Consider the following 14,847-nt stretch of genomic DNA (forward strand, 5'->3'; position numbering starts at 1 on the left):
AGGAGCTGACACTCTGATCCTACACTGAGACCCTGAGCCTAGGAGCTGACACTCTGATCCTGCACTGAGACCCTGAGCCTAGGAGCTGACACTCTGATCCTACACTGAGACCCTGAGCCTAGGAGCTGACACTCTGATCCTACACTGAGACCCTGAGCCTAGGAGCTGACACTCTGATCCTACACTGAGACCCTGACCGTAGGAGCTGACACTCTGATCCTACACTGAGACCCTGACCGTAGGAGCTGACACTCTGATCCTGCACTGAGACCCTGACCGTAGGAGCTGACACTCTGATCCTGCACTGAGACCCTGAGCCAAGGAGCTGACACTCTGATCCCGCACTGAGACCCTGAACGCAGGAGCTGACACTCTGATCCCGCACTGAGAACCTGTGCCAAGGAGCTGACACTCTGATCCCGCACTGAGACCCTGTGCCAAGGAGCTGACACTCTGATCCCGCACTGAGACCCTGAACGCAGGAGCTGACACTCTGATCCCGCACTGAGACCCTGAACGTAGGAGCTGACACTCTGATCCCGCACTGAGACCCTGAACGCAGGAGCTGACACTCTGATCCCGCACTGAGAACCTGTGCCAAGGAGCTGACACTCTGATCCCGCACTGAGACCCTGTGCCAAGGAGCTGACACTCTGATCCCGCACTGAGACCCTGAACGTAGGAGCTGACACTCTGATCCCGCACTGAGACCCTGAACGTAGGAGCTGACACTCTGATCCCGCACTGAGACCCTGAACGTAGGAGCTGACACTCTGATCCCGCACTGAGACCCTGAACGTAGGAGCTGACACTCTGATCCCGCACTGAGACCCTGAACGTAGGAGCTGACACTCTGATCCCGCACTGAGCCCCTGAACCTAGGAGCTGACACTCTGGTCCTACACTAGACTATGAGCCTAGGAGCTGACACACTAATCCTACACTGAGATCCTGAGCCCAGGAGCTGACACTCTAATTATACAGTGGGGGCGATTTAATTCTGTGCAATGCTAAATAGCCCCGGGAGGAAGTTCCGGATCTATTCAATTCACTGCGCTGATAGGGTGACTATTTTTTCTCGCACTCCCCTGACGGTGCAAGGTGAAATCCTACTAAAGTGCCGGTGGCGTGGCTGATGTCCGGCTTAGCGCAGCGATCACAGCCGGCACTGTAGTCGGAGAATGCCAGTTCTCGCACCTACACACTCGGGTTCAGTCGCGAGAACCGGCATTCTCCGATTTAACCAATTCCCGACCAGGCAAATAGTGCGGTGAATTGAATATCTCCAGGAGCTCCCTCCTGGGGTTATTCAGCATCGCGCTGAATTGAATTATCAACAGTGAGATGAGCTAACACTCTAATCCTATCCTGAGCACAGGACTTCATACTCTAATCCTATCCAGAGTTTAGGAGCTGACACTCTAATCATACACTAAGGTTGGGAGCTGTCACTCTAATCTTATATTGACTCTAAACCTAGGAGTTGACACTCTAATACTATCCTGAGCCCAGGATCTGACACGATTCATTAACTGAGGCCGGGATCTGACGTTTCTAGTCCTATACTGAACCCTAGACCCAGGAGACACTCTAAGCCTACACTGGGCCCAGGAGCTGACACTCTAGTCCTACCCTGAGACCTTGAGCCCTGGACCTTACTCTCTAATCACACACTGAGACCCTAAACCCAGGAGTTGACACTTTAATCCTACCCTGAGCCAAGGAGTTGATGCTGTAATCCTATCCTGAGCCGAGGAGTTGACACTCTAATCCTACCCAGGAGTTAACACACTAATCCTACCACGAGATGCTGAGCCCAGGAGCTGACATTCTAATTCTACCCCAAGACCCTAAACCCAAGAGCTGACAATCTAGCCCTACCCAGAGACTGTGAGCCCAAGAGTTTACTCTCTAATCATACTCAGAGACCCTAAACCCAGGAGTTGACATTCTAATCCTATCCTGAGCCCAGGAGTTGACACACTAATCCTACCCTAAACCCAGGAGCTAACACACTAATCCTACCACGAGACGCTGAATCCAGGATCTGACACTCTAATCCTACACAAGATCCTGAGCCAATGAGCTGACACTCTCTCATCCTGAGCCCAGGAGGTGACACTGTGATCCGACCCTGAGTCAAGGAGCTGACACTCTAATTCTACTTGAGACCCTGAGCCCAGGAGCTGACACTCTGATCCTACCCGGGAACATGAGCCCAGGAACTGATACGCTGATCCTACACTGAGCCCAGGAGCTGACACTCTAATCTTACCCTGAGGCCATTATCTGACACTCTAATCCCGGCCAGAGCGGACTCTCTAATCCCATACTGAGCCCCTCTTCCCAGGCGGGATTCCAGTAGATAGGCTGTTAGTGATAAGGGATTTACACTGTCTGCTTCTATAATGTGACTGATCCTTAGAGCTGACACTTCAGTGAATAAAGAAGACCTTGTGTACAAGTGCTTGTTCTTTGTTGATAGAGATTTGGAGCTGACACATTAGTATTGTTGGATTAATCATAGGAGCTGACACTCTTCTAGATAACTTTCTGCCAGCTGCAGTTTACAATGTAGTGGTTTATTAGCAGACTTTGCTCTAAAGAGCTAGCAATCTAGTGAGATGACTGGCGAGGATACTGTTTCTGTGCAGTAGAGTACACGTGTGGTTGGGTCATGTAATGATGGTTACTATAGGGCCACATGGAAGGGGGCAGAGGTCGGCTTGTTCCGTGTTATCACTCATCATATGTGTGGCATATGGGGCTGGGATTGCTTATGGTCAGAATATGCTGGGAGTTGTAGCTCAGTGGCAGAGCTCCTGGGTTCTGGCAGTGAGGGCTAGCATGGCAGTTGTCCTGAATTAGCCACATGTGCCTTCCGTGTTGGGTTATGTGCACCGAGTGTCTGCGAGCAGTGAGCGTGACACGTTCTGGTGATACAAGAAGCTGGCACTCGGAGGGTGCGGGGACGGCACCCTTCTTGGGATGACTACAGCTCCTGCCCTCTGTGTAGAGGTTATGTGTTTCCTGACACTTACTTTTTGTTCTGTAGAGATGACAGTGGAAGGACATTGTAATGGTGCAATCGTTCTTCATCTAGTGCGGTGATAATGTGCCCACACTGAGCGATGTGTCTGTCGTTCAGCCTCTCTCACCCCGAACCTGCCCAACCTGTCCTTATCACATGTTCAGGCGATGAGAGATGTCAGAAGCAGACAGCGGGAGCGCACATCACTGGTCGTTTTCTGCGTTTTACTGGACGATTAATGAGCGATATAATATCTTAATCGTTCAATCGCTCATTTTACTCATCTAGTGTGTACGCACCTTTAGTCAGTTCAGACGCCCCAGTGGTACTTTTGGCGAGGTGTGTTCAGCTTTTGTAGGACGTGGGGTTAATGACAATAATCAGAGTAGTGTGATAATCTGTACGTCCTACTTATGGCCATAGCGATGAGACGGCGTCCAGCGCTAACCATGCTGTCTTCTCCCATCAGGCCGAAGCCGAGGTCGCGTCCCTGAATCGCCGCATCCAGCTGGTGGAGGAAGAACTGGACAGGGCTCAGGAGCGTCTCTCCACCGCCGTGCAGAAGCTAGAGGAGGCCGAGAAGACTGCAGATGAGAGCGAGAGGTTAGTGAGTGTCCTGGCAAGGGGGGTGGGGGGGCATCCTGTTATATTATCCCCTCCCCCAGGAATCCAGGAGGTGCTGCAGCTTCCAGCGTTTCCTGTTTGTCGGGAAGCGAGCAGGATCTGGGCTCTGTGTGTTTATACAGCGTTATCTGTGATCAGCTGTGAGTGTGCTCAGGTGCCTGTGGGCACAGCGCCAAACAGCTATGCCATGACATTCAGGTGTATTGGGGCCCCTTATCCTGCCGGGCAACACAAGCCCTCTGACCTTTAATCGCCACAACTGGTTTGGAAATTAGTGACGTCAGTCTCCGTGTTTACGGTGTAAGCAGCCGCCGAACCAGTTGTGTCTGTCTGTCCTGACATATCCAGACTTGTTGGATAGTTCAGTCCTCATTGCTGTATATACTGCGTGTGTGTGTATAATCAGAGCAGGATGGGAAGGGGCCAGGCAGCCGGTGCACCTGAGTTGTCACTGCTGGCTCCTGACGTTACTGTATATACTGCGGGTGTGTAATCAGAGCTAGTGCACCTGAGTAGTCACTGCTGGCTCCTGACGTTACTGTATATACTGCGTGTGTGTATAATCAGAGCTAGTGCACCTGTGTAGTCACTGCTGGCTCCTGACGTTACTGTATATACTGCGGGTGTGTAATCCGAGCTAGTGCACCTGAGTAGTCACTGCTGGCTCCTGACGTTACTGTATATACTGCGTGTGTGTGTAATCAGAGCTAGTGCACCTGAGTAGTCACTGCTGGCTCCTGACGTTACTGTATATACTGCGTGTGTGTATAATCAGAGCTAGTGCACCTGAGTAGTCACTGCTGGCTCCTGACGTTACTGTATATACTGCGGGTGTGTAATCAGAGCTAGTGCACCTGAGTAGTCACTGCTGGCTCCTGACGTTACTGTATATACTGTGTGTGTGTAATCAGAGCTAGTGCACCTGAGTAGTCACTGCTGGCTCCTGACGTTACTGTATATACTGCGTGTGTGTATAATCAGAGCTAGTGCACCTGAGTAGTCACTGCTGGCTCCTGACGTTACTGTATATACTGCGGGTGTGTAATCAGAGCTAGTGCACCTGAGTAGTCACTGCTGGCTCCTGACGTTACTGTATATACTGCGTGTGTGTATAATCAGAGCTAGTGCACCTGAGTAGTCACTGCTGGCTCCTGACGTTACTGTATATACTGTGTGTGTGTGTAATCAGAGCTAGTGCACCTGAGTAGTCACTGCTGGCTCCTGACGTTACTGTATATACTGCGTGTGTGTAATCCGAGCTAGTGCACCTGAGTAGTCACTGCTGGCTCCTGACGTTACTGTATATACTGCGGGTGTGTAATCAGAGCTAGTGCACCTGAGTAGTCACTGCTGGCTCCTGACGTTACTGTATATACTGCGTGTGTGTAATCAGAGCTAGTGCACCTGAGTAGTCACTGCTGGCTCCCGACGTTACTGTATATACTGCGTGTGTGTATAATCAGAGCTAGTGCACCTGAGTAGTCACTGCTGGCTCCTGACGTTACTGTATATACTGTGTGTGTGTGTGTAATCCGAGCTAGTGCACCTGAGTAGTCACTGCTGGCTCCTGACGTTACTGTATATACTGCGTGTGTGTAATCCGAGCTAGTGCACCTGAGTAGTCACTGCTGGCTCCTGACGTTACTGTATATACTGCGTGTGTGTATAATCAGAGCTAGTGCACCTGAGTAGTCACTGCTGGCTCCTGACGTTACTGTATATACTGCGTGTGTGTATAATCAGAGCTAGTGCACCTGAGTAGTCACTGCTGGCTCCTGACGTTACTGTATATACTGCGTGTGTGTAATCAGAGCTAGTGCACCTGAGTAGTTACTGCTGGCTCCTGACGTTACTGTATATACTGCGTGTGTGTATAATCGGAGCTAGTGCACCTGAGTAGTCACTGCTGGCTCCTGACGTTACTGTATATACTGCGTGTGTGTAATCAGAGCTAGTGCACCTGAGTAGTTACTGCTGGCTCCTGACGTTACTGTATATACTGTGTGTGTGTGTGTATAATTGGAGCAGGATGGGAAGGGGCCAGGAAGCCGGTGCTCTGCATATGCTGTTACTCTGTGGGGGCATCTGAGGCTCTATAGGGTTTTGACCCCTACTGCTGCTACGTAAGGTAGGGTCTGTATACTGCTCTGCATATGATCTGTGTCCTCTCTCTGCTTACAGAGGGATGAAAGTCATTGAGAACAGAGCCCTAAAGGATGAGGAAAAAATGGAATTGCAAGAAATCCAGCTGAAGGAAGCCAAGCACATAGCGGAGGAGGCGGACAGGAAGTACGAGGAGGTGAGTGCCTGCCCCTCCTCCACCCAGGCGCAGCAAACCAGACCGGGCCTGCCCCTCCTCCACCCAGGCGCAGCAAACCAGACCGGGCCTGCCCCTCCTCCACCCAGGCGCAACAAACCAGGCCGGGCCTGCCCCTCCCCCACCCAGGCGCAACAAACCAGACCGGGCCTGCCCCTCCCCCACCCAGGCGCAACAAACCAGGCCAGGCCTGCCCCTCCTCCACCCAGGCGCAACAAACCAGGCCGGGCCTGCCCCGCCCCTCCTCCACCCAGGCGCAACAAACCAGGCCTGCCCCGCCCCTCCTCCACCCAGGCGCAACAAACCAGGCCGGGCCTGCCCCTCTCCCACCCAGGCGCAACAAACCAGGCCGGGCCTGCCCCTCCCCCACCCAGGCGCAACAAACCAGGCCGGGCCTGCCCCTCCCCCACCCAGGCGCAACAAACCAGGCCGGGCCTGCCCCTCCCCCTCCCAGGCGCAACAAACCAGGCCGGGCCTGCCCCTCCCCCCACCCAGGCGCAACAAACCAGGCTGGATGATGAATTGAAATAAACGCCAGATAATTGCAGTGGTGGCCTGTTTTGTTCCAGCCTAGCGAGCGTTAGTAATAATACCGCCATCTATTCCCTGACCACCTTCCCGCTGACATTTGCAGGTGGCACGGAAGCTGGTGATCATTGAGGGGGACCTGGAGCGCACAGAGGAGAGGGCAGAAATAGCAGAGTCGTGAGTATCATCCCCCTGCACGCCCATGTTAGACAAGGCCTGAAGGAAACCATAGTGGGCTGGGTTACCCATGTACTCTCAGGTGACTGCCCCCTGGTGGCTGCATGTTAGCACTGTGTGCAGATAAATATAGTGAGCGTGGCTGCTTGCTAACTGCAGCCTATGGCCTGTGACGTCAGTCTGTCCCCTAGTGATGATGGGGCCTCTAGAGGTCGCAGCGTGATGGCAATCCTCTGGGGGTTTGGTGGGCGCAGTGTTTGTTTCAGGCCTTGTTCAGCCCCCTCCTCACACGCATGACCAGAATTTGATTGTTTGTTTCTGCCCATCCCCGGCTTTGTTCTGTGTGTTGCTGTTGTCTTTCCTCCACCCAAATCCCAAACCATCTTCTGCCGATCGCCACCTTGTGACCGCTAACGCAGCCGGGTCCGAGATCTGGATGAGCAAATCCGACTCCTAGACCAGAACCTGAAGGGTTTGAACGCGTCTGAAGAAAAGGTACTAACCCCCGTGGCTCCTACCTCCTCCCGGCTGCTCCTTGTTCCCTCTGTACTATCCCATCTGTGTCCTGTGATCAGTCCCCAGACTTCCTGCCCTGTCACAATCTCTGGGCAGCACCAGCTGCGGCTTCCTGCCTTGCTCTCCTTATTGCTGGTCCCGTAATGACACATGGGACAGGGCAGGAAGTGCCGGCTCTGAGACTCCTCTCCGAAGCTCTACCTCCTCTAGGAGTTGGCTCTTCTCACTCCTTGGCTCTCTCCCTCTTTTCTCGTTTCCATTCATTCCTTTCCTATCCTTCGGCCTCAATCCTTCCTCAGCAAATGTGCCGAGCTCGAGGATGAGCTGAAAAATGTCACCAACAACCTGAAGTCTTTGGAGGCTCAGGCGGAGAAGGTAAGCAGGGGCCAGGAAGGTCCTGTGGCTACTCCTGTCCAGAGTGTCTACATAAGACTATATAACGATGACATGGGGTGGCTGCCCGCAGGTACAAAAGTTACTGCTTGCTTGTAGAACCAGAAGTAAAATATCAGTTTGTTCAAGAGGAAGATACTTCTCACCAGACTGAAGTATGCGTGATGTTGTGGTAGATGTGTGACATTTAGACATTGTACTTCTAATTGTGCATCCAACACCGACTGCCGTCACCATTTACAGAGGCCGCAGCGCACGTCAGCGTTACAACATGAAGTCTGCTGTGCGTAGATGAATACCTCTCTGAGTATTAGTCCTCCTATATATCGCAGCTTGTATTGTACATGCTCTGGTCCTTGGATAAGTGGTTAGTAGTTTGAGTATCTGAGACTTGGGCTGGTTGCATGTTAGGCGGGTGCTCAGTTGTAGGGTGCGGTGTATACAGTCATCGCCCAAATCTGCTGCCCATGGATATTGTACATCTAAGTGTTAGACTGGCTTATACTACATTAGTTGGTATGTGGATGTATTGGTGTAAATGTAATTATGGTGCACATTAATCCTCATTAGCCGTGTGATGTGTGTGTGTAGCCATCTCTGGCACGTAGTAATCTCTGGGACAGGGTGGGCGCTCCATCTGAAAGGAGAGCCAGGGCGCTCTGCTCCGTCATACACCATGGCCTCAAATCAGTTTTCTTTTCCTGCAGTATTCTCAAAAGGAAGATAAATATGAGGAAGAAATTAAGATTCTGACAGACAAGCTAAAAGAGGTGAGAAATTGGAAGGGGTTTGCCTGACGGTGGGTTTTGTTCTGATCAAAATTAATAGTTACAGACGTGACCATTTGAGTACAAATGAACACACTTTATTTGCAAGTAACAAACCATTAACATACAAAGTATACAGTATACTCAACTTTTGTCTATGTATTCAGATGACACCGGTAGTTCATCCTCTTCAACATAACATGTACTTCATCTTCATCTGGGGAGCCATCGTTTCAATAACGCCCAGGCAGTACAATATACATTGCAGGCACCCTACTGCAGTCTCCGGTCCATGCACGAGCCAAAGAGCCTTTGACTGGGTCCTGATTTATATACCCTACTATATGGGTGTTGGCTTTCCGGATATTAAGCCCATATTAGTTACATACTGGGTACCCAGCACTGATTGGTACAGCATAGCATGGACCATTCTTACCTCTTGCACATGCTCTGTAAGCACTGAGATATACTACCAGGCAAAGAAATACTTTAATGACGTGTCCTAATGTCTGGAGATAAACTCTCAAAGCCCCTTTGTCTGTAGAATATGGATATCACTATCAGTTACCCATAATGCTTAGCGTCTCTACACATCTTACAATGGTCATTATATTGGAATGTGGCTCACTGTACTGATAACACCATATAAGCTATGGATGGCTCATTATACATCTCTAATAATGACAGGTACAAGCTAGGGCCTCTCAATTTATGTCTTGTGTCCTCAAGGTGAATCTGACCATTCTATGCATAGACTGCAACTACAATCTCTTTTCAAACCTCAATGGGGCCTAGCACAGGCTGTGTGTTACAACTTTTATGTTTATGTAGAAATTAATTATTTAACCCACTGGTTATAGGGGTATCTTTCATATCTGCTGGCACCAATCACTACTCTGCTATGCCGACAGCCATAGTTTCTGCTGGCACCAATCACCACTCTGATATACCGGCAGCCATAGTTTCTGCTGGCACCAGTCACTACTCTATTCTACCGGCAGCCATAGTTTCTGCTGGCACCTGTTACTACTCTGATATACCGGCAGCCATAGTTTCTGCTGGCACCAGTCACTACTCTACTCTACCGGCAGCCATAGTTTCTGCTGGCACCTGTCACTACTCTACCGGCAGCCATAGTTTCTGCTGGCACCTGTCACTACTCTGATATACCGGCAGTCATAGTTTCTGCTGGCACCAGTCACTACTCTACTCTACCGGCAGCCATAGTTTCTGCTGGCACCTGTCACTACTCTGATATACCGGCAGCCATAGTTTCTGCTGGCACCAGTCACTACTCTACTCTACCGGCAGCCATAGTTTCTGCTGGCACCAGTCACTACTCTACCGGCAGCCATAGTTTCTGCTGGCACCAGTCACTACTCTACCGGCAGCCATAGTTTCTGCTGGCACCTGTCACTACTCTGATATACCGGCAGCCATAGTTTCTGCTGGCACCTGTCACTACTCTGATATACCGGCAGCCATAGTTTCTGCTGGCACCTGTCACTACTCTGATATACCGGCAGCCATAGTTTCTGCTGGCACCTGTCACTACTCTGATATACCGGCAGCCATAGTTTCTGCTGGCACCTGTCACTACTCTACCGGCAGCCATAGTTTCTGCTGGCACCTGTTACTACTCTCATATACCGGCAGCCATAGTTTCTGCTGGCACCTGTCACTACTCTGATATACCGGCAGCCATAGTTTCTGCTGGCACCTGTCACTACTCTACCGGCAGCCATAGTTTCTGCTGGCACCTGTCACTACTTTAATATACCGGCAGCCATATTTTCTGCTGGATCCTGTTAGTACTCTGATATACCGGCAGCCATAGTTTCTGCTGGCACCTGTCACTACTCTGATATACCGGCAGCCATAGTTTCTGCTGGCACCTGTCACTACTCTGATATACCGGCAGCCATAGTTGATGGTGATACCACTTGTTGCTCTGCTATATCGGTGGCAAATATGATACTGGCATTGGTTGGCTCTGTTATTCTAGCACACTTGCACCAGTTGGTGCTCTACTATTCCAGTAGCCATAGTTAGTAATGGCGCCAGTTGGTGCTCTGCTATTCCGGTAGCCATAGTTAGTAACGGCACCAGTTGGTGCTCTACTAATCCAGTAGCCATAGTTAGTAATGGCACCAGTTGGTACTCTGCTATTCCGGTAGCCATAGTTAGTAATGGCACCAGTTGGTGCTCTGCTATTCCAGTAGCCATAGTTAGTGATGGCGCCAGCTTCAGCCCTGATATGCCAGTGGCCCTGTTTGATGCTGGCACTAGTTGGTACTGTACTGCACCATCGACCATACTTGAGGTTGCTCCAATGTTAGGCTTAGATGAAATAATGGTTTGCGGACTCATACCTCCCCCCTTGGGCAGCACAGAAGTTTAGACACTTGTTTTTGAGTGATTTGTTTTTTCTTTATTTCACAGGCCGAAACTAGAGCAGAGTTTGCAGAGCGGTCAGTTGCCAAACTTGAGAAGACCATTGATGATCTGGAAGGTTAGTAACAAACCGTTGTCACACGACTTCCCGATGAGGAGACCCCTCTCTGCTCAGGTTAATACGGCTTTGCCCATAGCGTGTGCAGTCATAAGAACGGGTCACTGAGCCTTTTTTATGTTAGTGTTATGGTGCCCATACACGGTACGATTTTTTACCCGATATGGACAGTTTTGACTGGTTGTACAGACCATTTGTATGAAAATAGCTGTTTTTTATGTCTTCTGCGATTCCCGATGCGCGTCCCCGCCGTCCTCTAGTTGGATCGCAGATCAGATGGTTTTGCAGAGAGTTCTCAACCGATCGTGTATGATGTGACACACATCGTATGTACATATGTTAATCTGCGATCTGATGTAGGATCTGTGATGTCCCTGGCCACTCCATGCCGCCATACGATCTATCTTATACGAGAGTCAAATCGCGTATGATAGATCAAATCATATGGTCTTATGTGGAATCGTTGCATTTTAAACACCTATTGTGCAGAATCTGAAGGGAAGAATTTTCAAGGGAAATGGTTTGCGGCATCAGATCCGATTACAAATCGCACCGTGTGTGGCCAGCTCTACACTTTGTGGACTGTTAGGAAAGTCCCAGGGATGGTCCTGGCTGTTGCCATGAGCAGGAGACGATCGGTAAACGCCGTACTCGCAGTGTGTGTTATCGGTGTCGGTCTGACGCCTCTGCGCTGTTTCTCTGTGACCTCTTTTTCCCTCCTCACTCGTCCTCCCCTCTCCCCACCCAGATGAGTTGTACGCCCAGAAGCTGAAGTACAAAGCTATTAGTGAGGAGCTGGACCACGCCCTGAATGATATGACCTCCATGTAAATACCGTGTGTGCTTGCCCAGGGTGGGGCGTCGGCTGTGCTCTAACCTCACCGAGTGCCGTAAGGAGGCTCCTCCAGTCTCCGAGCCCAGCCTGCCGCTCACTGCTTGCAGAGTGGTCGCTGACTGCCTGGGGGGGGGTTTCTGCTGTGTGATCTCTGCACCGCTCACTGATGTGTGTGACGTGTGTGATATAATGGTTTGGTGTGCATCCCCTTCCTCACTGCATGCACCCCTCCCTCGTATATCTCTCTGCTCTGTACCAACTCTCCCATCTCTCATTTCTCACCTAGATAAATCTGGCGACTCCTCTGACGCGTCTCCTGCTGGCTCCTTATTCCTCCCTCTCTCTCTCTCTCTCTCTCTCTCTCTCTCATGATCGGCAGTATCGATGAGATGAAACTGAATGTTTATATAAAAGAGACACTCACTGTGTGTAATTACGTTTTTTATAACCCATGACGACTGCGCTGCTTACATATATACAATGGATAGTGTGGACTCCTCTCTATGTACATGCCTGACCCTCCTTGTCCGGTCCGCGGTGACCATGCACCTGGCTTAGGCAGCGCAGGAGTCACCAGGTCTCCGTGTCGGCCGCATAGTATTATATTGCTGACAGCTCTGCACGTCCCCTCCCTTATAACGTCCGCCAGTCTGATCTGTCGTGGGCAGAATGACGGGGGTCTCACGCGGGCTCCTGCGGTTTTATTCCAGCCTACGGTTATTTACAGGGAAAGCTACAGGGACCGTCTGATTTGCGCAAAGATACGGGGCGAAGCTTGGCTTGCAGTCCGCGTACAGTGTACCAGGCAGTGAGCATGAATATTGCGCTCTCCTCCACGCGGGGTTCTGCAGGTCAGGCAGCAATAACGGCGCATCGCTCCGATGGTCCCCGGCCGCCTGCAGTCAGAGCCGCTGCACGGTCCTGACTATATTTGGGCTTATTAAGAAATACATTTGCTGGCGAGTGCTGGACATATGGGACTAGAGATAATGCTGAACTGTCCGTATTGCTACAGCCGGGCCACCCCTGTCCGTGTGCTTGGTGTGATACATGTCGTCAGTGCGCTCTGCGAAGGGACAGCTCTGCATTAGGGCCCCTTTGTGGTGGTCTGTTTGCTGATACATGTTATGATCCTGTGTAGCGTGGGGCAGTACATGAAGATCACTCCCATGTATGGGGATTACCTTGTACCATCTGGCAGTGAGCACAGCGGGGGGGGGGGGGTTCCTGTTGTGTAAACCTCCTGACATTCTCCTGTAAGAACGGGCTCTGCAACTGTTTGTTGTATCTGAGTTCTGCAGCGGTTTCAGGTTACCTCAGAATGTGCTGCATCCCAGCTCTGAGGCAGGACGACTAAAGGAGATTCCCTCCATTATACAACCCCGAAATCTCCCAACCCGCTCATCAGTATATTGCAGGACAGAACGCTTCCATAGCACCAGTCCCTCCCAGTATACGGCTGACTGTATATATACAGGGGGTGTCTGCTGTGTAACTAGAGGGGGGGGGCAGCCAGGGGTTACCAGTCCCTCCCAGTGTGCGCTATATGGCGGGGTGTCTGCTGTGTAACTAGAGGGGGACAGCCAGGGGATACCCGTCCCTCCCAGTGTGCGCTATATGGCTGACTGTATATATAACGGGGGTGTCTGCTGTGTAACTAGAGGGGGGGGCAGCCAGGGGATACCAGTCCCTCCCAGTGTGTGCTATATGGCTGACTGTATATATACAGGGGGTGTCTGCTGTGTAACTAGAGGGGGGCAGCCAGGGGATACCAGTCCCTCCCAGTGTGTGCTATATGGCTAACTGTATATATACAGGGGATGTCTGCTGTGTAACTAGAGGGGGGCAGCCAGGGGATACCAGTCCCTCCCAGTGTGCGCTATACGGCTGACTGTATATATATATTTCTACTTCAGGGTCCATAGGGGGTCCACAGGGTTGACCTTGGGGTATAGGTTGGGAACCAAATCCGGGCACCACGCAGTAAAAGCTTTTAGCTCCCAGGATGCACTGGGTCCACTCTCCCTATAACCCCACCCCCAAGCCAGAGGCACCTCAGTTTAAGTTGGTGCCCGGCCGGAGTCGGGTCACCGTTAGCGCAGGGGGAGCTGATTAGCAGCCCCTAAGCTTATTTTATTTTTTTAGGGACAAAGTTTTTTTCCATGGACTTTGGACTCTTCAGAGCGGCAGCGTCGGACTGTCCATAGGACGTCTAAGCTGCCGCTCCGTCACCCCGCTGGCGTTGAGACGCCAGTACAGATCTGGGGATCTCAGCGGGACCCCAGAGTCTGTACTAGCCGGACTCTGTGGGCGCCCAGGACTGCTGCCGGATCCACGGGGAGCAGGTAAGGTCGCGGATCACCGCTTGCGGTGATCCGCGCATTTCAAATGCAGTCCTGTGCCTCCGGTCTCAGGGGACAGACCGGAGGCGCCGGCAGTGGCGGCGGGCCCCCCATACCCCGTGTGTCCACTAGACCACCAGGGACTTAACGATCGGTGCAGGGAGCCGGCGTCCCGGGGGTTAATAGCCGGCCAGGGGAGGCAGCCTTCCCTGTTACAGCGGCTCCTCCCCTCAGCTCAGCGCGCCTTTCAGTATCCATAGTCTGGCGTCGCTGAGCTGCTTCCTCCGCGGGCCACGCTTCCTCTGAGGTCTCCAGCGGCCATTTCTTTGTGGTGCAGCAGAAATCTCTGGAGATGGCAGTGAGTCCAGTCCCCCTGCGTACCTCACCATCAGGTCAGTGTACACAGCGCTGTAGCCTTCCCAGACACTGAATCTGGGTAGTTGAATGCAGTGTAATAGTGCAGTATATTATATGACATGTTTATGTATATATGTATATATCTGCATTGTATGTGACTTATGCTAGTGCTGACTGTCTGTACTTTATTCTCTCACCTGTCAGTGTATATCTATCCCTTTCCTTATCTGCCCTAATACAGCTGTACTTAGGGTGGTTCTGAGACCTCACATTTATATACTTGTTAATATTTGTGTGGTTTGTCACATACTGTTGCGTGCTGCACGTTGCCATATTTTAGATGGAACTGTGTGTTGCATACGCTGAAAATGGGTCCCTGCAGCTAATTTTTGGCATCAGTCAGGACCAGTATAGTGCTGCTTAATATTTCCGCCAAGATTGGTCAGAT

At 51.3% G+C, this 14,847-nt stretch overlaps 1 protein-coding gene across 11 annotated transcripts in view; it reads left to right on the plus strand.

The window, feature by feature from the left end:
* Positions 1-14,847, plus strand: part of TPM3 (tropomyosin 3) — a 48,668-nt gene that overhangs the window by 10,984 nt on the left and 22,837 nt on the right. For 3 of the 11 annotated variants that reach the window (XM_088456310.1, XM_088456319.1, XM_088456315.1), the window contains 6 exons: positions 3,501-3,634; positions 5,837-5,954; positions 6,607-6,677; positions 7,493-7,568; positions 8,294-8,356; positions 10,796-10,865. In XM_088456310.1, coding sequence (XP_088312436.1) covers positions 3,501-3,634; positions 5,837-5,954; positions 6,607-6,677; positions 7,493-7,568; positions 8,294-8,356; positions 10,796-10,865 — 532 coding nt within the window. Of the gene's footprint in view, positions 1-3,500; positions 3,635-5,836; positions 5,955-6,606; positions 6,678-7,096; positions 7,173-7,492; positions 7,569-8,293; positions 8,357-10,795; positions 10,866-11,613; positions 11,697-11,986; positions 12,129-14,847 lie in introns of those variants that run through there. The other 8 variants (XM_088456308.1, XM_088456314.1, XM_088456309.1 and 5 more) reach the window with 5 other exon arrangements.

This window comes from Taudactylus pleione, unplaced genomic scaffold (assembly GCF_031769625.1).
Source record: "Taudactylus pleione unplaced genomic scaffold, aTauple2 ptg000696l, whole genome shotgun sequence".
In the NCBI taxonomy this organism is placed as follows: Eukaryota; Metazoa; Chordata; class Amphibia; order Anura; family Myobatrachidae; genus Taudactylus; species Taudactylus pleione.